The sequence below is a fragment of the Capricornis sumatraensis genome, chromosome 23 (genome assembly GCF_032405125.1).
Source record: "Capricornis sumatraensis isolate serow.1 chromosome 23, serow.2, whole genome shotgun sequence".
Taxonomy (NCBI): Eukaryota; Metazoa; Chordata; class Mammalia; order Artiodactyla; family Bovidae; genus Capricornis; species Capricornis sumatraensis.
Genome location: NC_091091.1, coordinates 44,019,464 through 44,041,915, shown reverse-complemented (window position 1 = coordinate 44,041,915; position 22,452 = coordinate 44,019,464). Strand labels below are relative to the sequence as shown.

Here is a 22,452-nt window from a genome sequence, read left to right as displayed (position 1 = left end):
CCTGTTTCGTTTTTCTGATAAGAGAGAAGAGATAAGACCCAGACATTCTCAGCAGTTTCTAGCCTATGAAAAGGTTTTAGTTCAAAGGGACCTTAACTGTAAGTCCAAAAGGCATTGCAACACATTTTTGATGTTACTCAGATCTTGGGTGTCATGAACTGAGCAACACCTGTTCCTCCTTGCCAATGTTAAATTGGGGATTCCTGGGCTCTGTAAGTGTTCCCAGAGCTGGGCCTGGCATGACATACCTGCCCAGATTTATGAGGGAGGACCACAGAGAACAGTTCCTCTCTGAATGACCCAACTTCCAAGAGATTGATCACATTGTTTTCAGTGTTAAGAAGTCACATCAAAAATAAATAAATAAATAAAAGGCAGAGTCCTGCTCTCAATGCACTCTAGGGAGGGCACAGCCGTAACAAGGACAGATGGAACCATGAGGACTGAATCCCTTTTTGGTGTCTAGCTCTGGATATCAGCAGACACAGGCTCTGCTGTTTACAGCTTGGCCTCTGTGCCCACACATTTTCCAGCCTTTACCAGATAGCTTTGACTTTTCTTTCTACTCGGCTAAGGTTTAATCTTAGCTAGCTGTCTGTGTTGAATGACTTCCAATTGTCCTCTTGCCCATGTAATCTCCACCCTTCCCCACCCAGCCTGCCTGCCAGGAGGCTGCCCTGCAACGACTGTCTTCACCCGGCTCCCTAGGTCTCTGGCTTCCTAATGGGCTCAGTCCATGGAAAGCCCTGGAAGGAGATGGGAGGTCAGGATCCTCCTTACCCCAGCTCCCTTCCTAGGAGGTCACTGAAGACCTCTGCCCAGGCAGGTGGCCTTCCCTTTCTTTTTGTCTATGGATCCTGGAAACAGTCCCTTTAGGCCTAAGGTTGACCATGGCCCTTCCTGGTGCACTAGCCCCAGGTTACTCCTCTGCCCCTTGTGGTTTACGCGTTTACACTTAAAAGATTCCTTTAACAAATACATCTCAATTTTCCATTTTGGAGTGTGCCACTCGTTTCCAGATGGGACCCTGCCTGATTAGGGTAGTCTAAGGGAACCCAGGCTGAGTTGCAGTCCGATTTCTGGGGGCTCTCTGCAACCGCCCTCAGAGAGGGGTGGCTGGCACGTGGAAGTGGTCTGCCCAAGTGTGGGATAACCCTGGGTAAGCTGCTTTTTCACTCCCAGCTCTGTTTCCCAATATGTAACAAAAATGGTGTAGACTATACGATGGCATGGCCTCTTCCGGTTCTAACATGAGGTGGCCTGCGTGCTCATATCCGACTTTTTGGGACCCCGTGGACTATAGCCCGCCACCCTCCTCTGTCTGTGGGATTTCCCAGGCAAGTATACTGGAGTGGGTTGCCATTTTCTTCTCTAGGGATCTTCCCCATCCGGGGATGGAACCTGCATCTCCCGCATTGGCAGGCATACTCTTTTACCCCCGAGCGTATTACCCTGTGGAGAAAGCAATGGCACCCCACTCCAGTACTTTTGCCTGGAAAATCCCATGGACGGAGGCGCCTGGGAAGCTGCAGTCCACGGGTCGCTAGGAGTCGTACACGACTGAGCGACTTCACTTTCACTTTTCACTTTCATGCTTTGGAGAAGGAAATGGCAACCCAATTCAGTGTTCTTGCCTGGAGAATCCCAGGGACGGGGGAGCCTGGTGGGCTGCCGTCCCTTGGGTCGCACAGAGTCGGACACGACTGAAGCGACTTAGCAGCAGCAGCAGCAGCTATTACCCTCGCCTGTGCATTCCCACTTCTGGGTTTTCTAACGGATTGTGCAGGGCGTCGCAGACACATTTACAGAGCGTTTTGCCCTAATTTCAATATCTACCAGCAGCCACGAGGAGGGGGCAGTGGGCTTTCCGCTGCAGTGGAGACTTAAGCGCTGCAGCACACCAGAGTTCAAGGGCACGGCGGCAGCAACTCCTGTCCGGGGCCAGTAGAGGCGGGCGGCCTCCACACACGGAAGGCTCCGCGAGGCAAAGGCCTGGAAGCGCAACCCCGGGAAGAACGCAGGTCTGGAGGTCCAGTCCCGCGTTTCACCCCTCCAGATCTTGTTTTCTCGCCAGCAAAGGGAGGGCGGTGAGGGGAATCGATGAAAAGGCACGGATCCAGGAAGGCGCCGGAACTCAGGTAGCGACCCCGCCCGCTGCCCGGAATTGCGGGGCGCGGAAGGCGCAGGAGAACGGCTGGAACCCGCGCCCTGTCCGAGTACGGGATGCGCCGCGCCGGGGCGGGGGGCGGGCCCACGGCGATTGGTGGCCAGTCCTCCGCCGCCGGCCAATGGGCGGCAAGGGCGTCCGCGGGGGGCGGGGCAGCAGGCGCATCTTAAGCTCTGTGACGCGTCGCCGTCGCCGCAGCTGATCCTTGGACGCCGCGTGTCCCCGTGCTGGCCTTGGAGGTGCCGCCAGGTATCCGTGCGGGGGGCCGCGGGGCCCGGGCCGGAGCTTGGGAAGGGGTCGGGCGCCCGGGGCCGGGGCGGGGCGGGGCGGGGCGAGGCGGGCGTGAGGGGCTTGGGTCCCAGGTTGCGGGGAGCGCGCGGAGGGGGCGCGCTGGGCCTCCACCCGGAGGGCAGGCTCCGCCTGCGCAGAGGCTTTGCGCAGCGGGCCCCGGACTCCCGGGGCATCTGGGGCGCGGGGAGGGGGGTGGCCCGGAGAGCCGCCGGCCCGCGCGCAATCCGGGCGGGCAGGGCGCGGCGCATCCCGGCCCGGAGGCAGGAGGACAGAGAGGGAGGCTGTGGATGTGGCACCTCCGCCTGCCAGAGCGGGCGGAGCCGGGCGTGCCGGCGCTCCGCCCCCGCCCTCCCCGGCCTGCAGTCCCCCCCAGCCCGCGCCGGCGCCCCAGGGTCCCTGCGCCTCGGCCTGGAGCCTCTCGGGCGCCTTGGGGGTTTCCTGGAGGAGGCCTTTTAGGGCGCCGGCGCGCGGGGCGGGTCGCATTCTGGATACGCGGGACTGCTCGGTAAACCCACGGAGTTTTGCCTACAAGAGTGGGGCGCGCCGACTCTTGTTGAGAAGGGGTCCGAGCCCACCCGGGCAGCTCTGGGGGCCCCTGTACTACCTGCCCATCTCCTCCCCTCCCATAACCTATCTCCTTTTCTCCTCCAGCCTTTGTTCAAGTAAGTCATCAGGCAGGTAGAGCCTTACCGTAGCGTTCAGGTTAACTACGTGATGTCAAGGGGTTGGGGTCCACCGGACTTTGAGCACGAAGACGTCATCGTTCGGGTTTCTTCGCCAACGGTGCTGAGCATTTAATACATTCTGGTTGAATTGAGTGGGACACCTGTACTCAGTGACCTAGTCTCCTCCCTTTGTTACCGTACCTCTTACCTTCTTGAGGTTCAGTTTTCACCTCTGAAAAGGTGATAAATTAAGGGGGGGGAAGGAGAAGTGACTTTGGAACGAAGTGGCTTTAAGAAATTACTTCCTTCTCAATTCTCAGTCTCTTCTTCGGAGTTCTAAAAGTTTCTATAGGGAAACTAGTTCTCTCCATTGGAACCTGGAACTGTTCTTTAGGTATGTAATACGCGCTCTTCATCTTAATCCTCTGGAAACAATGGGCTTCTTTCATTAGAATATCCTGGTTCTGTCTTAAGAAAATCTAGTTCCTGACTGTAACAGCCTGGTGGGAAAGTAAAATCTTTTAGTGAGGTCTAAATAAGTAAAGCTTACTGTTTTGGGTTTGCAGTTTTTCATGGTGCTCAAGATTAGTTTTCCATCTGCTTCCCAAAAGACCCAGTATAACTTGGAATGGTAAAAATTCTGAAAAAGACGTTTTTTTTCCCTCAAAGAGGCTGTATTTTTATTTCCACCCATACTCTGCTTTTATTACAGTAACTTGTGGGCATAGTTGACGCCCTTTACTGAGTTCCCGGGGATGGGTGAAATCCACATTTAAAGATAGTGGTGTTGGGAGAGGGAGAGGGTGGGATGATTTGGGAGAATGGCATTGAAACATGTATACTATCATGTAAGAAACGAATCACCAGTCTATGTTCGATACAGGATACAGGATGCTTGGGGATGGTGCACGGGGATGATCCAGAGAGATGATATGGGGTGGGAAGTGGGAGGGGGGTTCAGGATTGGGAACTCATGTACACCCGTGGCTGATTCATGTCAGTGTATGGCAAAACCAATACAGTATTGTAAAGCAAAATAAAAATAAAAAATAAAATAGTGTGAGTGCTAAAAATAAAAATAATAAAGATAGTGGTGAGTGGATTTTGGAGGTGTGTGGAGGGTGTGACCTAACTGAGCCAGTACATTTTCAGTAGTAACAGCTTAAGGTGTTTGCCAGTGACGCACTTGAGTTGACTCTGAGCCAGATTACGTAAAAAAAACAAAAAACAAAACAAAAACCCAACAAAACCCTAAACTTTTGTTGGCTGAACTTTCCAAAAAGGACTGTATTTGTGAATGGTTGCCTAAAGAAAAGTAAATATTTGACAAAAGTAGTAAAACCAAACTCTTCCCCCAGTGGAATATTTTAAGCAGCTTTCTGATGAATTCATGCTGGTTTTTCTTTTAGAATGATCTTTAAAAATAGTACTTCATGCTGCTGCTGCTGCTGCTAAGTCGCTTCAGTCGTGTCTGACTCTGTTCTAACCCATAGACGGCAGCCCGCTAGGCTCCCCCGTCCCTGGGATTCTCCAGGCAAGAACGCTAGAGTGGGTTGCCATTTCGTTCTCCTAGAACTCTTCAGAATGCAGCCTTTTATGGAATTCTATTTTAGGTATGTTCTAGTGTAGATAGGATGGATTGGATTGGTCTAATAATAGCTTGAAGGACCTTGTTAATTATGTCTTTTACTGAAAATATTCAGTATTAAAATTTTTGTTGTCAATAACTCTTTGTTCTCTTCTCCAAGAGCCTAGGTTAAATGCACAGCCTGGAGTGAGCTGATCTAATGAAGGGAACTCTTGATGAAAAGATTTTTCTTGGTGATGTCATACTAGCCTCCTCTTAGACTCTGCTCCACCTTTTGGTGAAGGTGAAGTTGCTTAGTCATGTCTGACTCTTTGTGACCCCGTGGACTTTACTGTCCATGGGATTCTCCAGGCAAGAATACTGGAGTGGATTGCCATCCTTTAGGAGTTGGTGATTTAACCGTCTGCCTGGAGGGCCTTGCTATTTGTCTGTCTTGATTCCCTCTTAAGTCTTGAGTCTGTTTAGGAATGACCTCATTCATTTGACAGATAAGGAATGCCCAAACCTAGGCTAGGTTCTGGGGATGCAGAGTGAATTTTAAGACATAGTTACTGTCTTTTTAAGGAGTACAGACATGAAAGGAGTACTGTCTTTTTTAGGTGGACAGGCGTGAAAACAAGTGTCTTGAAGTGTTAGAACCTGTGACAAAAATCTGTGCAGAGGTCCTAGGCGTCATAGAAGGTCTGATGTGGTAAATTCAGTAGGGAAGTGTGAAAGGGAGCTAAGATGTATAGTATTTATTCATAGAAACAAGATAAAAACGTTAGTGATTATCACAGAAGTATGGAATTTCAGGTAATTTTCTTGTGTTCCTTATTTTTTATCAATAGAAACAAACTTTTAGAAGAAAAGAGCTCCAGTTTTAAAAAAGAAACCCTGGCACTGTTGACTCTTTTTTTTTTTTTTAATGTTGCAGAGATTAACTAATTTCCTTGTTAATTTAAAGCAAGAAGGAACTATTAATAATTGGTCATTTTGTGCTAAGTTCGGTGCTTTAATGTTATCTCATGTAATCCTCAGTAATGGCCTTGAGTGGCTTCAACTTCATTTTGCAAGTGGGGACATTGAAGCTAAAGAAATGGACAAAATCATCCAAATAAAGTTACTCTTAAGAGCCCAAGCTAGAATTTAAGTCCTGATTTTCAACTCTGAGGACCTTATGGTCCACTCTTCTGGTTTTCCAAGCCTTTTTGGAAGAGGAAATTGTTGATGCTGGCTATTTTTAAGCCCATCTTAATTCTCCTCTAATATTTCTTACGTTGTGCCAAGCACAGTAACTTGAACACAGAAGGCTTTTTAATAGAAATGTGCTTAGAGGATCCTAGTACATTTGATGCATTGAACAGCGGGGCTTTTACCAGTTGAATTAAATATTCAGAGTTCATTTTTAAAAACCTTTAGCATGAGTATTAGTAATGTTTTGGATGTTACTGTTAGTAAGTTGTATTTATGAACTTGGCATGTAAATGGATATTTTGTCTCATTTCTTTTGTGAATGAGCTGAACAAATGACTTGTATAAAAGGAAAATGTTCAGTTTAGATAATTTCAAAGATTCCTTTCTCACAATATTCCTGTTTAGAGCGGTTTTAGTTTTTTTTTTAATCCCCCCCACCCCCACCCCCGCCCCGATACGCAGACACACACACCTGGCTTCTCAGGTGGTTCTAGTGGTAAAGAACCTGCCTGGATAATGCAGGAGATGTGAGTTCAATCCCTGGGTCGGGAAGATCCCCTGGAGGAGGGCACGGCAACCCACTTCAGTATTCTTGCCTGGAGAATCCCATGGCCAGAGAAGCCTGGTGGAGCTACAGTCCATGGGATGGCAAAGAGTTGGACACGACTGAAGTGACTTAGCAAGCACCTCTTTTTTTGGGGGGAGGGGAGGGCCTTCTGCCTCTTTTCTGGGGCCCTACCCGTGCAGCATGCAGTAATCTTTGTTCCCTGACCAGGGATTGAACCCGTGCCCCCTGCATTGGGAGGGCAGAGTCTTAGCCACCAGGGAAGTCCTTATGAATGTAGTTCTTGATCATTAGGAAGCATGGAAAATACAGAACAGTGGAAAGGTAACCACAGTGAACTTCCTTGGGTATATTTTTTGTAGAGTTGAACACCGTGTATATGATTGTATTATTTTTTTGCTTAAACATATCATAAAACATCTCCATGTCATTGAAAACGAATTATTTTAAATAGCAATATGCTATTATGTGATTATGTTGAACTATTCTCATATCGTTGAGTGTCTTTTATTAATGAATGTTTCACCACATTCCTGAGTGTTGCTTTAGGATCTAATCTTGAGAGTGAAATTAGTGGCCTAAGAGCACAAACACTTCTAAGGCTTTTATTCTAGTTACAGTTCTTTTCAGAAAGTGTTTCAGTTAAAAGTATATCTAAGTAGCACTGTGTTTTTTTGTTATTTTGATCAAGACAAAAGTTAACGTGTTGTTCTTAAAAAAAAAAAAAAATTCTTTATTTATCTGGCTGTTAGTTTCGGTGTGCAAACTCGTAGTTGTAGTCTATGGCTACATGACCAGGGATCAAACCCAGGCCTTCGGCATTGGGAGCACAGTCTTACCACCTGACCACTAGGAAAGTACCTCGTTTTGACTTTTTAGTTGGTCAAACAGAGCACTAATTCTGAGTCTCTACTCAAGCAATAGAGTTGAAAATCAGTATTTTAGACTTAGCATTTTGGGGAATTTCTGTCTAGTATAACTAGAATTTTTGCTGTTTTTGCTAATGGCTATCTCTCATGAATGATTTTTATATAATTTTTTTATTGTTGTTAACACGTATTTCTTTGAAATAAGATCTGCTAGAAATTAGGGATCTTTTCCTTCAAAAAAAAAGAGAGAGATGCACTTATGCTTATAATTCTGCATTTTATTTCAGGAGTCATTGGACCTTCTGAAGACGTCCGTGGATCTCGGGTTAAAAATCCTTGTTGTAATCTCAGCTGTGGGAGGACAGGCTAGTTGGTGAGTCTTGGCACACAAAGTGCTGGATTTTAGCACATTCCTGAACATACCGGATTTAACGGCTAGTGCCAAGTTGAAAGCAAAGCAAGCCAAGTTCCAAGTATTAGCTTTTGCTAATTGGGCAGCTCCAACTGAATGCTGGAGATTTGCATGGCCTGACTTGTCATTAATAGATTTCTCTTGAAACATGACGTAACTGGTCATTTTTAAAAAGCATAGGCATATTAAGTATGCCTGGCGTTGGCAACTTTGCATTAATCTTGAAATGTATCTTTAAAAAGCATGCCCCCCTTCCCTGCCATGATTGCTTTGGATTGTCCCCAATTTCCTTGTTATTATTCTTAGTTACTCCTATGGCTCAGTCTGTACGTTGTGGCTTGTCATGACTGTTAACGATACAGTTGGCTACAAAGCCAGCTGCAGCACTGGTGGGGTGAGAGCAGCGAGGACATTGGAATATATAAATAGATGGTCAGTAAATGTCAGTTTGCTCATGATATTTAGGATTTATTACTCAACTTCTCAGCTTGTAGTTTGAGGTGCTTTAGCTCCTCGTTGCTTTTTTCTCCTTCAAACAGTTGCTTTTGTGGTGAAGCTTTCTTGGAGGGGCATTAATTTCACAGAAGCAATCATCTTAGCAGAGTAGACGGTTTCTTTTGGGAGCTCTAACCTTTCCTCTCATACATTGTTTAGTTGTGTTTTTGGTCTGTTCCTCTTAATGTAAAAGCTCTTCAAAGGCTATTTGTTAGAAATTGCAAAACTTTTCCCCCCATCTTCGTCTGTGATTATTTTAACCCAGAGATGTTTTGGATAATTGTGGCTAAATAATAGATTTTACTTCTTTTTTTGGTCACCATGAAGCGTGTGGAATCTTAGTTCCTGAAGCAGAGATCAGACCCGTGCCCCCTGAATCCCTGTATTGGTTTTAACCACTGGAGTGTTTTTAACCACTGTACCACCTGGGGAGTGCCGCAGATTTTACCTTTTGTAGTTTCTGTCTTTCCTGCATTAAACTTAGAAAGCCCTTCCCTTCCCCTAAGGAATCACTTTTCCACCCTACTGCTATTACTTTTACTTTAGGATGGTCTCTGCTCGCTTTGTGGAAACCAGATTCTTCCCTAATTTCCTCACTCCTTGCAGGAGGACCAAGCTGATATGCAAAGTCGTTCTCGGTGCCTCTGTCCCTGCCCCCACGATCTCTAGCCTCCCCGCCCTCTCCGCCCCCACCGCAGGGCAGCCAGCATCTCTGATTTGGTTTCTGCCTTTGGTCTCACACCCCCGCATAAATACCTTTCAAATGGTGGCTCAGCTCTTTCTGAGCCTGTGCTGTTCAGCCTTGCCTGACTGCCTCGAGCTTGTCAGGTGGTGCAGAAGGGTGTTTGGGGAAAAGTAAAAGCATCTACTTTGCATCGATCTTCCCTGTTCTCTTGGACTTCTAGCCTCGAGCACTTTGTGCTTGTATGCGTCCTTTGGAGTTTATTTACTTGTGTATCCACTTGTTTGCCCTGTTGCTCTTCAAGTTCCCCAAAGGCAGGAGTCAGGTGTTCTCTCTTTTTTTTGTTTTTGGTTTTTTCATTTTATTTTTTCAATTAAAAATTTTTTATACAATTTTAAAATGTTGCTTTCCATTTGCAGTTAAGACCTCTATTCTCTCTTATTTTCCTGATTCTTTGGCGAGCGCTCCAAGTATATAGTTGATGAGTAGACATCCACCCACCCTGCGAAATGTCTTACTCTTTATGCCTTCTGTTTTCTTTGGACAGGTCGGTGATATTCCCACTTGAGGACATCATGCTTTCCAAACTAGCGCGTTTGCAGACTGTTGCTGGCCTTGGTCGTGGAGTTCATTCTTCAGTGGCTTCTGCTACATCTGTTGCAACTAAAAAAACCGTTCAAGGCCCTCCGTCCTCTGATTACATTTTTGAACGGGAATCTAAATATGGTGCCCACAACTACCATCCTTTACCTGTAGCCCTGGAGAGAGGGAAGGGTATGTTTTCACCCTTTCCACCACCCCCAATTATTTGCTTTACCTTTTTGTAAAACTTGCTATTATATTTTCTCACTGTACATTTTTCTAGAGGCATTTAATTTCTGTACTGCCGGCATGATTAATTCAACATCTCTTGAGTCTCCAGTGCTTGCTGTGTTAGGTGCTGCGGGGAATGCAAGGTCATGATGGACTTGCCAGGAGGAAATGTATAATAATGAGTAAAGTACTATAATATTGTTGTCACTTTTTTTCCCTGTAACTTTTATTTTGGTGTAAAAAGCTGCCACAGTAGCACTAGAATTTCTCTTTTGTTTCTCTTCACCCAGATTTCCCGAGTCCCTTTTTTTTTTAAATTGCACTTGCATAATCATCTTTGTCCAGAAACACACATACATTTTTTTCCTTGAACCGTTTGAGAGGAAGTTGCAGACATGCCTCTTTACCCCCAAATGTTTGTGCTTTTTCTGAAACACAAAGACTGTCTTACATAACAAAGTGTAATTCTCAAAATCAGGAAATTCACATTGGCACAGCACTGCTCTCTAATCTACAGGCCTGATTCAGGTCTCGCTTGTCCTGTGTAGCAGAAGAAAACGTCAGACCATAGGTTGCATTTGGTTTTCTAGTCTAATCCAGAGTAATTCCTCAGTTTTTGGCTTCTTGACCTTGATATTTTTGCAGAGTACAGGCCAAAAATTTTTAGCATGAACCTCCATTTGGGGATGACTGGTAAGGTGTAAAAAATTTTACTCCCACTTTTAGCATCCGTTAATGATTGTTGTCTGAATAAATGATTACTGATTGTTGCCAAATGGTGATTTAATCCATATTTTGAAATAACAGCCATCATCAAATCGAGCCGAAATTTTTTACTTAGCTCTGGGCCAGAAGCTAATACAGTCATTTGCCTATATGTTTTTTTGATTTGGGACCAGTACTGTAATAAATAAAGCTCCTTCTGAACAGATGAAAATCTAGGTTTATATTTTACCAATTTGTAAACCTCCAGTAGCAGAGCATGCACTCTAGAGTCTGACTGGGTTCAAGTCCTGGTTGCATGCATGCCAGCTTGGGCTAGTTATAATCTAAGCGTCTACTTCTTACCTCTGTAGTGTAAGGATGGAGCACATATAGAGGGTTTTTGATGAGATAAAGGACAAAAGCACCTTTAAGTATGTTAAGCACATGGCAGACATTAGGTGAGCCCCTAATATATCTTAATATCTATGGTCAGCTTAAAAAAATTGTTATAAAATGTACGTAGCGTAAAATTACTGTTTTAACCAGTGTTTAATTCAGTGGCATTGAGTACATTTATAATGTTGTCCAGCTGTCACCATTACCTCGTTCTAGAACATTTTTCATTATCCCCCGAGGAAGCCCCACACTCATTAAAGAGTCACTCCCCATTGCTTCCTCCCCTAGAGCCTGGCAGCTACTCATCTGCTTTTCGTTGCTACAGACTTGCCTATTCTAGATGTTTCATGTAAATGGGGACAGACAATATGTGACCTATTTCATTTAGCCCCATGTTTTAGCGTTAGTATGTATTGCTATTTATGCTTGAATTAAGTTCTCCATTTTATGGAGATACCACGTGTGTGTCCATTCATCAGCTGATGGACATTTGGGTTATTTCCGCCTTTTGGCTATTTCAAATAACACATTTCTGTTTGAACATCTGTCTTCCACTTCTAGGCGTTGGGTTGCAGGGTCATACAGCATTTTATGTTTCATGTTAACTAGTGAGGAACCCCCAAGCTGTTTTCAACAGCTCTTGCACCACTTTACATTCCAACTAGTTACATATACGAGTTTCAGTTTCTCCACATCCTTGCTGATTCTCATTTTCCTTTTTAAGAAGTGATAGCCATCCCAGTGGTAGTAAGTGCTACCATTGTGGTTTTGGTTTGCATTTTTCTCTAATGACTAACTCAACAAGGTATACAAGCCAATTAGGGCTTCCCTGGTGGCTCAGAGGGTAAAGCGTCTGTCTGCAATGCTGGAGACCCAAGTTCAATCCCTGGGTCAGGAAGATCCCCTGGAGAAGGAAATGGCAACCCACTCCAGTATTCTTGCCTGGAAAATCCCATGGACTGAGGAGCCTGGTGGGCTACAGACCGTTGGGTCACAAAGAGTCGGACACGACTGAGTGACTTCACTTCACTAATGACTAATGATAGCATCATTTCATATGCTTGTTGGTCATTTGAATATCTTGTTTGGAGAAATGTCCATTCAAGTTCTTTGCCTTCTTTTTTTTTTTTGGCTGTGCTATGCAGCTTGTGGGATCTTAGTTCCTCCACCAGGGATTGAACCTGGAGCTCTTGGCAGTGAAAGTGTGGAATCTTAACCACGGGACTGCCAGGCAGTTCCATTTGCCGTTTTTTAATTGGCTTGTATACCTTGTTGAGTTGTAGGAGTTCTGGATAGTAGATCCTTCCTAAATAGATGAGTGATTTGGAAGTATTTGTTTTCATTTTGTTGGTTTTTACAGTCAATTAATCGTAATTTTTATGTTTTGTGTAACTTCTTCCTTTAAATTCTAACTTTAGGAATTCTCTGGTGGCCTAGTGATTAGGATTTTGGGCTTCACTGACGTGACCTGGGTTTAATCCCTGGCCAGGGAACTGAGAATGCCACAAGCGTCATGGCATGGCAAAGAAAAAAAAGGAAGAAAAAAAATCCAGCCTTAAATGATAAACAGGTTTCCAGGAATAAAGGTTTTACTCTAGAGTTTATAAAATCTTTTCATGTTATTGCTGTTTTTATTAAATGTGTAATTTGATTCTGGACAGATAAAATATAATTCCATATAAACCAAAGTTTATTATGCTTGAGTAAAAATATACCTTAACCACAATTCTCTGTTAACTAGAGGTCCATACATAGGTATTCAGAGGGCTGGCTAGCAGTCTTAATCTTTGAAGGTTATATAATTTAGTGATTTTTCTAAAATTATTTTTCTTACGTTTTAGGCATTTACGTATGGGATGTTGAAGGCAGAAAATATTTTGACTTTCTGAGTGCTTACAGTGCTGTCAACCAGGGGCATTGTCATCCAAAGATTGTGGATGCTTTGAAAAGTCAAGTGGACAAGTTGACCTTAACATCTAGGGCTTTCTACAATAACGTGCTTGGTGAATATGAAGAGTATGTTACTAAACTTTTCAACTACCACAAAGTTCTTCCTATGAATACAGGTAAAACATTTTCTTTTTTTTTGGTTAAAATAGCCAAGAAAATCTTCTTGTTTTCTGGTAATTTAAAACATTTTTAAAAACTGATATTTTAAAATGTTCTCTTGGGTAGGAGTGGAGGCTGGAGAGACTGCTTGCAAGCTTGCTCGTAAATGGGGATATACTGTCAAGGGGATCCCGAAATACAAAGCAAAGATTGTTTTTGCAGGTATGTAAAATTCAGCGTTAACTGCTATGATTGAAACATAAAATTGTTAGTTACTATTTTAACTTATGATGAGATATTGCAAATGTATTTGTCTCCTATATGTTATATCAAGGCTTCCCAGGTGGTACTAGTGGTAAAGAACCTGCCTGCTAATGCAAGAGGCCTAAGAGACGCAGTTTCCCGTCCTGGGTTGGGAAGATCCACTGGAGAAGGAAGTGGCACAGGAGCCTGGTGGGCTACAGTCCAGAGCGTCTCAGAGTCGGACGTGACTGAAGTGACTTAGCCATGCATGATATGTTGAATGTTGCATAAGAATTGAGAGATTTCCTTTTCTTGGGTTCATTTCCAAGTATTTGTTGGATGCTCCTATAACTCCCTACCCCTCCCTCCCTAGAGTGAGTGACCATGTGATTTATTTCCCATCTGCTTATCTGATTTTTTTCATAGCAGTTGTCTGGTTAATGAGACAGTTTTGCTGATGCAAGCATCATACAAAAATGTTGCAGCAGTTTTGTGAGGTTGTTGAGGTTGGGTTATGTTCATGTAGGGCCACGTCCTAGGTATGATACGAAGTTTGAACCTTAGTGTTTCTCAAACACTGTGAGATATTATTGTGCCATGTTGTTCAAAGCTGTTGGACGAGCAGGGCTGGCATTGCCCTGATACATTTCTGCGATGGTTAAGAGAGTGACTCATATACTGAGCAGGGAGACCAACAGTTAATTTAGATTATTGATTTGGTCTGACTTTGGGATAGGTTCTGACTTTTTCTTTTCTAAAACTTTGATTTTAATTTTTAAAAACATATATGGAGAAATTTGTTGCTGCACACGGTTGAGATTCTTTCTTGTGATGGTTGAAATCATGAAATACTTTGCCTTGTGAACACACGTAGCTAAATTATAAGCCCCATAATACAGTAGAATCTAGGGTTCATCTGATGGCCAGCCAAAGTTGCTGTCTGGGGAGGGAACGGTGACCAATTCCTGTTTCTGAAGAAGAACGTCTCTGCCCAGCTCTCTAATCTGCCATTTTGGAGTCTCATGCCTTTAGTTGTAAGGCAACATAACTGTCTCTTGCAAACAAAAATGGCCTTTCTGGTGACTTTCCTCCTTACAGACCGTGTCCAGTCTCTCTCATATTAGCACAGGGCGCAAAGATGTTTCTCCCAGGCATTGAGAGAAATCAGTAGGAAGAGACGGAGGACTGTGCCCCAGCTGCAGTCCCTTATTCAACAGGGTAAGCTGCAGGGAGTGAGCCTGCTGAGGCCGATGGCAGAGAGCAAGTAGGCTATTGGCACACTTTGTCTTAAACAAGCCTGGGCAGAATCAATAATGCTGTTGCTTGTGGACAAGTCAAGTAGGGATTACTCATAGCTGAGAGAGGCTCTGCAGGGGTTGTACTGAAGGATGCTATGAAGCCAACTTGGAATAATTCAGTTCAGTTCAGTCTCTTAGTCATGTCTGACTCTTTGCAACCCCATGGACTGCAGCATGCCAGGCCTCCATGTCCATCATCAACTCCCAGAGTTACTCAAACTCGTGTCCATTGAGTCGGTGATGCCATCCAACTATCTCATCCTCTGTCGTCCCCTTCTCCTCCTGCCCTCAGTCTTTCCCAGCATCAGGGTTTTTTCAAATGTGTCAGTTCTTTGCGTCAGGTGGAGTTTCAGCTTCAGCATCAGTCCTTCCAATGAACACCCAGGACTGATTTCCTTTAGGATGGACTGGTTGCATCTCCTTGCAGTCCAAGGGACTCTCAAGAGTTCTTCTCCAACACCACAGTTCAAAAGCATAATTCAGCACTGGGTTAATTGAGTTGCTGCTGGCAGAGAGGGGGTGAGAAGATATTTTTTTTTAAAGCGGGAGAACCTCCAGGCCTCTCTTACTCTAGTTTGTTTCTTTTCTTCCTTGAATTTAATCACATTGAAGTTACCTTGTACATTTGCTTCACTGGTTTCTGTCCTGGTGTGTCTTTCCTAATAGCATAGAAGCTCCTTGGGGGCAGGGAGCTTGCCAGCCATCATTCTATCCCCAACACCTAGAGCAGTGCCTGACATTGTTAATCAGTCTTCAGATTACTAATGAAACAAATTAATGGGTAAAAATTGTTCCTGAATAAAGGTCAATATCTGTCTTCTAGCGCATAATAGCTTATAACACTACAAAGGCAAATTGAAAGTTTTCAAACTGCCTGAGGATGTTTTATCCAAACGAAATGTAAAATTCATTCTGTAGAATAGTTAGCCTGTACCGTTGGATTTTTAAAAGGAGAAGTACAGATTCTCTATGAAGGATAGTCGTTTTTTTCATGTCACTGTCATAAATGTGTCTAGAAAAACTGTCTCTAGAAAAACACGTATTGAATGCTTCAGATTTTAGGGTTTGGGATTATTGAAAGAAAAGACAAATGTCTCTCCTCAGGGGCTATGCTCTCTATTATAGTTGGGAGACTCAGTAGAGCTGTCCAGGAACTAAGATCCCACAAGTATTGCACTGTGGCCAGGAAAACAAAAAGCTTTCTGGAGTATTTTTGGGGAATTGTGAAATTAACGTGGGGCGTTGTTTGAAAAAAATGACTGTTTATTTCTTCTTTCTAGCTGGAAACTTCTGGGGTAGAACATTGTCTGCTATCTCCAGTTCCACTGACCCAACCAGTTATGATGGTTTTGGACCATTTATGCCGGGTTTTGAAATCATTCCGTATAATGATCTGCCTGCCCTTGAGGTACTTCACCTAGTATCACGGTCCTTTAGCTCATAGTACATAGAACCTGTATTTGTTCAATGTATGAATTGAAAATAGACATCTGATTGTACCGAGAGTCATACATCTCATAACTTACGTTCCAGGCCGAGATTCACACTGTTCTCTGTAATGATCAGTTAGTTTCTAACGTGGAAACCAGGTTCCATGGCCTAATCCTAACTAACTGCCAACTCACCGTTAGATTTGTCTCCTACATAAATATGAACTTGAGTATTACCTATTAATTACTTTAATAGACAAAATTAGTGAATTTTCAGCCAGCTTTGTAAAATTATGAAGTGGAAGACTTGTAAAATAAAAAGATACACTTTTAATGTATCTATTTAATGGCGTTTTAAAAGGCCATTTTCACTAGCTTTTATTTGCAGTACATTTGAGTATTTTATTAGAAAATACAGGATAGAGTAGCTTAAAGCTGAGGTATTTGGAGCTTTTTGATTGTAATTGATTGTCAGAAAAGTTGTGCTTGGAAGTCCGAATATAAGTTAGTGTGAAAACTTAATTTGCACACTTACTCTTGCGAGAAAACATGTGCGTTGTGTGACTTCAGATTTCCAAATAGATTTGAAAGGAAGTTACTAAGAACATACTCATGCTGTTTCCCTAGCGTGCGCTTCAGGACCCAAACGTTGCTGCGTTCATGGTGGAACCAATCCAGGGTGAAGCGGGCGTTGTTGTTCCAGATCCAGGCTACCTCGTGGGCGTCCGCGAGCTCTGCACCCAGCACCAGGTCAAAGCCGCCCACTTGCCTGCCTCACTTAGGGTTTGGCTGATAGGATAAGCTCAAAGATTGCATCACCTTTCCACTAGAAGGAGGCTTCATTCTAAGAGCCTCCGAACTTTCTGGGGCTGATAGAACTTTCCAGCAGCAGGCTGCAGAGAAACTGACTTTACCAGCTGGGCCCTGGTGGACCCTCAGCCCAGCTCCTTCCTCTCTGCTCCAGCAGCCTGTGCTTGGATTCTTCTCAAAGCCTTTGTCGTATCCCTTTGCTCCAGAATTTAAGCTCTCTACCACTCTTCCACCAAACTAGTAAATATTAATAAGAAGTACATATTAACAAATGGTTATGAAATAAACATAGAAATCTGTTCCCAGAGAGTAGTTCTATTCAGAAACCCTCCACAAAACCCTCACTTTGCATACCTGCCCTTCCACTGTGTAGAGCAGTGCAGAGTGGGCCTGTGGGGACAGGGTGGCCTGCACTATTGAAGTCATGTGGGTAATTAAAATGTTTTCACAAATCTGAGGGGATGTCAGAATGACAGATTTGTGCAGGAAAGAGTAAAATAAAGATAAGTATTTCGCTGTGGAAATGATTGACTGTTTTCATATGCTATTTTCATTTATGTTAATTTGTTGTTTTCCAATAGGTTTTGTTTATTGCCGATGAAATACAGACAGGCTTAGCCAGAACTGGGAGATGGCTGGCTATCGACCACGAAAATGTCCGACCTGATATTGTCCTTCTAGGAAAGGCACTTTCTGGTGGTTTATACCCTGTAAGTTGAATGCTCAACCACTCTTTGTATTTTCCCTATTCTCATGAATCCCTGAGATATTTTCACATTACCGACTGTGCCTTTCTGAGGGTTTGGTTTTACTTAGTGTGGTTTATAGACATAGCTCACCTATGTCTATAATACGTGTGATAAAAACATTTCAGAGTTCCATGGTTAACCCCACTTAGTTTAACTGAAGAATTGAGTGTACCTTGGGTTTGCTCCACTGCGTTTATTTTGGATGGAACCATTTTATCTCCAGAGTACTCCTGCAGACGTCTATGCTTTTTTCTCGTAGTTTAGAAACATACTTATTGTTTAAAACCATTGACCGATTAATGCAGAGATTGGAAAAAATTAACGTTTAATTGTTAATCCTTTTCTCGGGTTTGCTGTTCAGAGCCAGCAGTTGGTATGGATTAAAGGGCTCTGAATGTGTAATGCAGAACATTGTTTTCTAAACAGTTAAAGGATTTCACCCTGAGAGTGGAAAGAATTCTAAATTATATCATTGCAGAAATAGCTTTCTTTTAGTTCCAGAACATTACTCTGCCACTGGAATGTGCCCAGCGTGCTTGGAACGTTAGGGCGTTCCTCATTCTGTCACTGGTAGTTAAGGAGGCTGACGTGTGGCTCTTGTTGGTTGAAGCTTCATGTCAAATTTAATATCTGCTTCATAAATCTGTTTCTGTAAGAATAAGAGTGGTTCACCTGAGGAGAGACCTGGTCTGTGCTTAATTCCCTTTCGTCTTTCAGGTGTCCGCAGTGTTGTGTGATGATGAGATAATGCTGACCATTAAGCCAGGGGAACATGGCTCTACGTATGGAGGCAATCCGCTGGGCTGCCGGGTGGCCATCGCAGCGCTGGAGGTAAACCCTGGTGGCCGCTCTCAGGAGAGCCAACCAGGCCCTCCGAAGGGGAGTCAGTCCTGAATGTTCATTGGAAGGACTGACGTTGAAGCTGAAACTTCAGTACTTGGGCCACCTGATGTGAAGAACTGACACACTGGAAAAGACCCTGATGCTGGGAAAGATTGAAGGCGGGAGGAGAAGGGGACGACAGTGAATGAGAGGGTTGGATGGCATCACTGACTCAATGAACATGAGTTTGACTGAACTCCGAGAGTTGGTGATGGACAGGGAGGCATGCTGCAGTCCACGGGGTCGCAAAGAGTCAGACGGGACTGAGCGGCTGAACTGAACTATATGGTAGCCAGTATCCTGGAGGTGGTGCTGAAGTGACTTTTAAGTCTAGGCTCATTGGTGTAATAAGAAGTGTTACAAGATTGCAGTGTATTACAGAACATGAAGTACAGAGAAGGACTGCGTGGGCTTCCCAAGTTTGCAGTCTCCCAGGGCTTTGGGCCTGCAGGTCCTGGCCTGTCCACCTAGAGCTCTCCCTCTGTGGCCAGGCTGGCCTGTGAGCCTCTGGCTTAGCCCACGTGGTTTCTTATTGTCGTTAAAGCGGGGATTTGAACACTTTCAGATTTACTCAAGTGCCTACAAAAGGCATAAAATTATTATGTAATCTCTGAGGATAGACTTTTTAGGAGGAAAAAGAAGCCAAAGGAAATTCTATTGCAGTTAGAAAATGTGTTCAGCCCGTTGATGTATTTGCCTAAGAAGAAAATCTATCAGTTGCGTTAAACACATTCAATCCTCATTTTGCCACAGAATCAGATTAATGATGGGTTTTTGAATAAAGCAAGGCTCTGTCTGAGTGAGTGTTATGTGATGAGAAATCAAACTGGTATAGGCTTTGAAAAATAGAAGTGAAAGTTAAGTTACTCTGGTCTTTATCTGATTCTCTTCTTTTGCTTATAGTTCACATTCTCCTCCAAAGAGCAACATTAAAAAACAGACAGTCTTTAATATATGTGTAATTTCTCTTGAAACATAGGTTTTGGAAGAAGAAAACCTTGCTGAAAATGCAGAGAAAATGGGTATCATCTTGAGAAATGAACTCATGAAGCTGCCTTCTGATGTTGTAACGACCGTAAGAGGAAAAGGATTACTAAATGCTATTGTTATCAGAGAAACCAAAGGTATGGAGACAAAATATTTTACAAGGTACTGTTCTTATAGGAAAAGCTCAAAATGCATATGGTATTTTTTTCCTCTGTTTGAAACTGTTGACTGGCCTCCTATCGGCCAAGTTGTTGGCTCTGCCTAATACTCTTCTTGGGCTTTCCAAGTAGCACTAGTGGTAAAGAACCTGTCTGCCAGTGCAGGAGACACAAGAGACACGGATTCAACCCTGGGTCGGGAAGACTGCCTGGAGGAGGGCGTGGCAACCCACTCCAGTATTCTTGCCTGGAGAATTCCATGGACAGAGGAGCCTGGCGGGCTATAGTCTGTGGTGTTGCAAAGCGTCGGCATGTGGCTGAGGCAACTTAGTACATATGCATGCAGTACTCTTATGACCTGATTTATATTAATGGTCCTAGAAATATAGCTGTTTCCTACAAGAAGGCACATTTGACTAATTTCACCTATGTATTCCTTCAAGTCATTTGTTATTCCGCCCTAGGTTATTTATACAGTGCTTGGAGAGTTGAGTTTGTTTTCTGTTAGGAAGACAGCACAGAGCACTTTGCAGTTTCCTCTCTGCTGTCCTTTCCTCCCTCAGTTTTGCAGATCAGTAGAGATAAGTAGGAGCAGCAGTAATAATAGGAATGATAATGGTGATGTTGGTAATAAAAATAACCCCAGCTGCCACTTAACTGAGCATTTGGTGTTTAACACATCATTTGTAACCCATAAGAGTTCCTGGCTGGATTTTCTTGCCATAACCCTTCCTTTTCAAAGCAATGGTTTTAACCTTGACTGCATTTTAGAATCACCTGGGGAGCTTTTTAACAAATTAATTCAAGCCTAGCCTCCCTGCTGGAGAAGGCAGTGGCAACCCACTCCAGTACTCTTGCCTGGAAAATCCCATGGGTGGAGGAGCCTGGTAGGCTGCAGTCCATGGGGTCGTGAAGAGTCAGACACGACTGAGCAACTTCACTTTCACTTTTCACTTTCATGCATTGGAGAAGGCAATGGCAACCCACTCCAGGGTTCTTGCCTGGAGAATCCCAGGGACAGGGGAGCCTGGTGGGCTGCCATCTATGGGGTCGCACAGAGTCGGACACGACTGAAGCGACTTAGCAGCAGCAGCAGCCTCACTGCACAGACTCTGATTTGATGGGTCTAGCGCGGGGCTCGGGCACTGGCCGTGGCCCCTTTGGTGTTTCTGTTGCAATCAGGGTTTTGAGGATCCTGAGAGTCTAGTTCTACCAGCTTAGGAAGCAAATCCAGTTTAGACACATGTAATGGTCACTGGGTTTGAATGTTGCTTATTCTGTGGCTGTTAGTTATTTGTATCGTACCTTAGTTCTTTTATGCATTGGTTCCTCATATAATTAATTACATCTGTCTTAGCACGTTTTTTTGCTAGGTCAAAAACCCAGCAGAAACCATATCTGATCATACCATTCAAACCATTGCTGAAAAGTAACTTCATTTTTAAGAGTAAGAGCCAAAAGCAAGCTTGTAACTCAGAGCTGCCTTTCTTGAGTAGGTACTGGGAATTCTGTTTTTGCCAGACCCCTGCAGGCTTCTTATCATTGATCAGCATACACTTGATGGTTTTTCTTTACTAGATTGTGATGCTTGGAAGGTGTGTCTGCGACTACGAGATAATGGACTTCTGGCCAAGCCAACCCACGGCGACATCATCAGGTTTGCGCCCCCGCTTGTGATCAAGGAGGATGAGATTCTAGAGGCGGTGGAGATCATTAACAAGACCATCCTGTCTTTCTGAGGGTGGTGACAGTTTTCAGTGGCGCCTGGGAGCCAGCTGGAGACATGCAGTTCATAAAGCTCTGAGTTTCTGTGCTTAATGCAGGCATATTTCACTCCTCCATGTCAAAGGCTTTTTAAAAATAAATATATATATATACATATATATATATGTTTTTCAGTTCATATATAACAGAATGACTTTTATAGACATGCAGTTTGCTATGTAACCTAACTAAGAGAATGTCCTGGCATCTTATATTCGATTAAGTGTTTTTGTGCTTGTATTCTTTGTAAGGTGAGGTGCCTTTCTATATAGACAGCCTTTTAATCAAGCCCCTCAGCATAATTTATATACATTTTAATAATTTCCTTGCTGGTACAAATGTTTGTATTTGAGAAAGTTATATTAGTATTGCCTGGAAGACTTGCTTAACCTTATAAAGTTGAATCATAATCATTGAATTTTAGCAAGGTGAATGATTAAGCTGACACAAGTCAACTCCATATTGGCTGGCACCAAGACGTATTCTGTGAACGTCATTACTTTGAATTAAGAATTAATGTCCAATATTCCTAGATTATATTTTAAGTGTTCCATATAATTTGTAAAAAGTGTTTGTTTTCAGTGCATCTTTAAAATAAATCTCATGTCTGAAATGTCTGTGTTTAGGGACCAGTGTGTGGTTACTGCTGTGTTATCAGTTAACCTCACATTTTAAGCTCTCTGAGAATGTTTTTATTTGCTTCGTTTCTTGTGTTCTCTAAGAACATTTCAGTTTGTTTGGTAATCTCTAGAAAAAGAGAAATTAGAAAAAGAAAGTTTCTTTCAGTACTCCTTATCTGCTTTCAAAATAACCGCTCTTTTCCCATGTGTATACTAGTACTTGCCATTTTTATTAAAGTATCCTTGCTATGCATGGTATTGTACAACTTTATTTTTTTACCTGTGCAGGGTATTTTGGATGCTTTTTTACGTCGGTAGTTTTAAGTTTATCTCGTTCTCTTTGAGTTGATCTAAGAAAGAAATGGAAAATTTTATTTGAGCCAAACTGAGAATTATAACCCGGGAACAGCCTCTCAGAAGGCCCCGAGAACTGTTCCTCCCATTAGAAGTCAAAACACAGTCTTGCATATGTTTTTTGAGACTTGGTAACGCATTATGGACAGTTTACACAATCGGTTGAGTTACGGGTCATGGGTAATCTTGGCCCTTACAAGATTAAGAAGGAATGTGGGACTTCTGGCGGTCCATCGACTTAAGACTCTGCCCTTGCACTACAGGGGGCATGGGTTCCAGTAAGC

General features: G+C 43.5%; 1 protein-coding gene across 1 annotated transcript; it reads left to right on the top strand.

Annotated features, from left to right (window-relative positions):
- Positions 1-2,361: 2,361 nt before the first annotated feature.
- OAT (ornithine aminotransferase) lies at positions 2,362-22,024 on the top strand. Its single transcript, XM_068961533.1, has 11 exons — positions 2,362-2,416; positions 7,609-7,694; positions 9,458-9,684; positions 12,666-12,890; positions 13,000-13,095; positions 15,695-15,822; positions 16,472-16,594; positions 17,236-17,364; positions 18,121-18,234; positions 19,265-19,409; positions 21,009-22,024. Exons 3-11 carry the CDS (start codon positions 9,486-9,488, stop codon positions 21,167-21,169), a joined length of 1,320 nt encoding a protein of 439 aa, XP_068817634.1. The 5' UTR covers positions 2,362-2,416; positions 7,609-7,694; positions 9,458-9,485; the 3' UTR covers positions 21,170-22,024.
- The last annotated feature ends 428 nt before the right edge of the window (positions 22,025-22,452 follow it).

What these genes read in the sequence shown, in the direction of transcription:
- OAT (XM_068961533.1), top strand. Translation starts at nt 9,486, where the DNA reads ATGCTTTCCAAACTAGCGCGTTTGCAGACTGTTGCTGGCCTTGGTCGT. An exon ending in AGCTCTGCACCCAGCACCAG is followed by an intron (nt 16,595 to 17,235) that starts GTCAAAGCCGCC and finishes GTTTTCCAATAG; the next exon opens with GTTTTGTTTATTGCCGATGA. An exon ending in TGTTATCAGAGAAACCAAAG is followed by an intron (nt 19,410 to 21,008) that starts GTATGGAGACAA and finishes TTTCTTTACTAG; the next exon opens with ATTGTGATGCTTGGAAGGTG.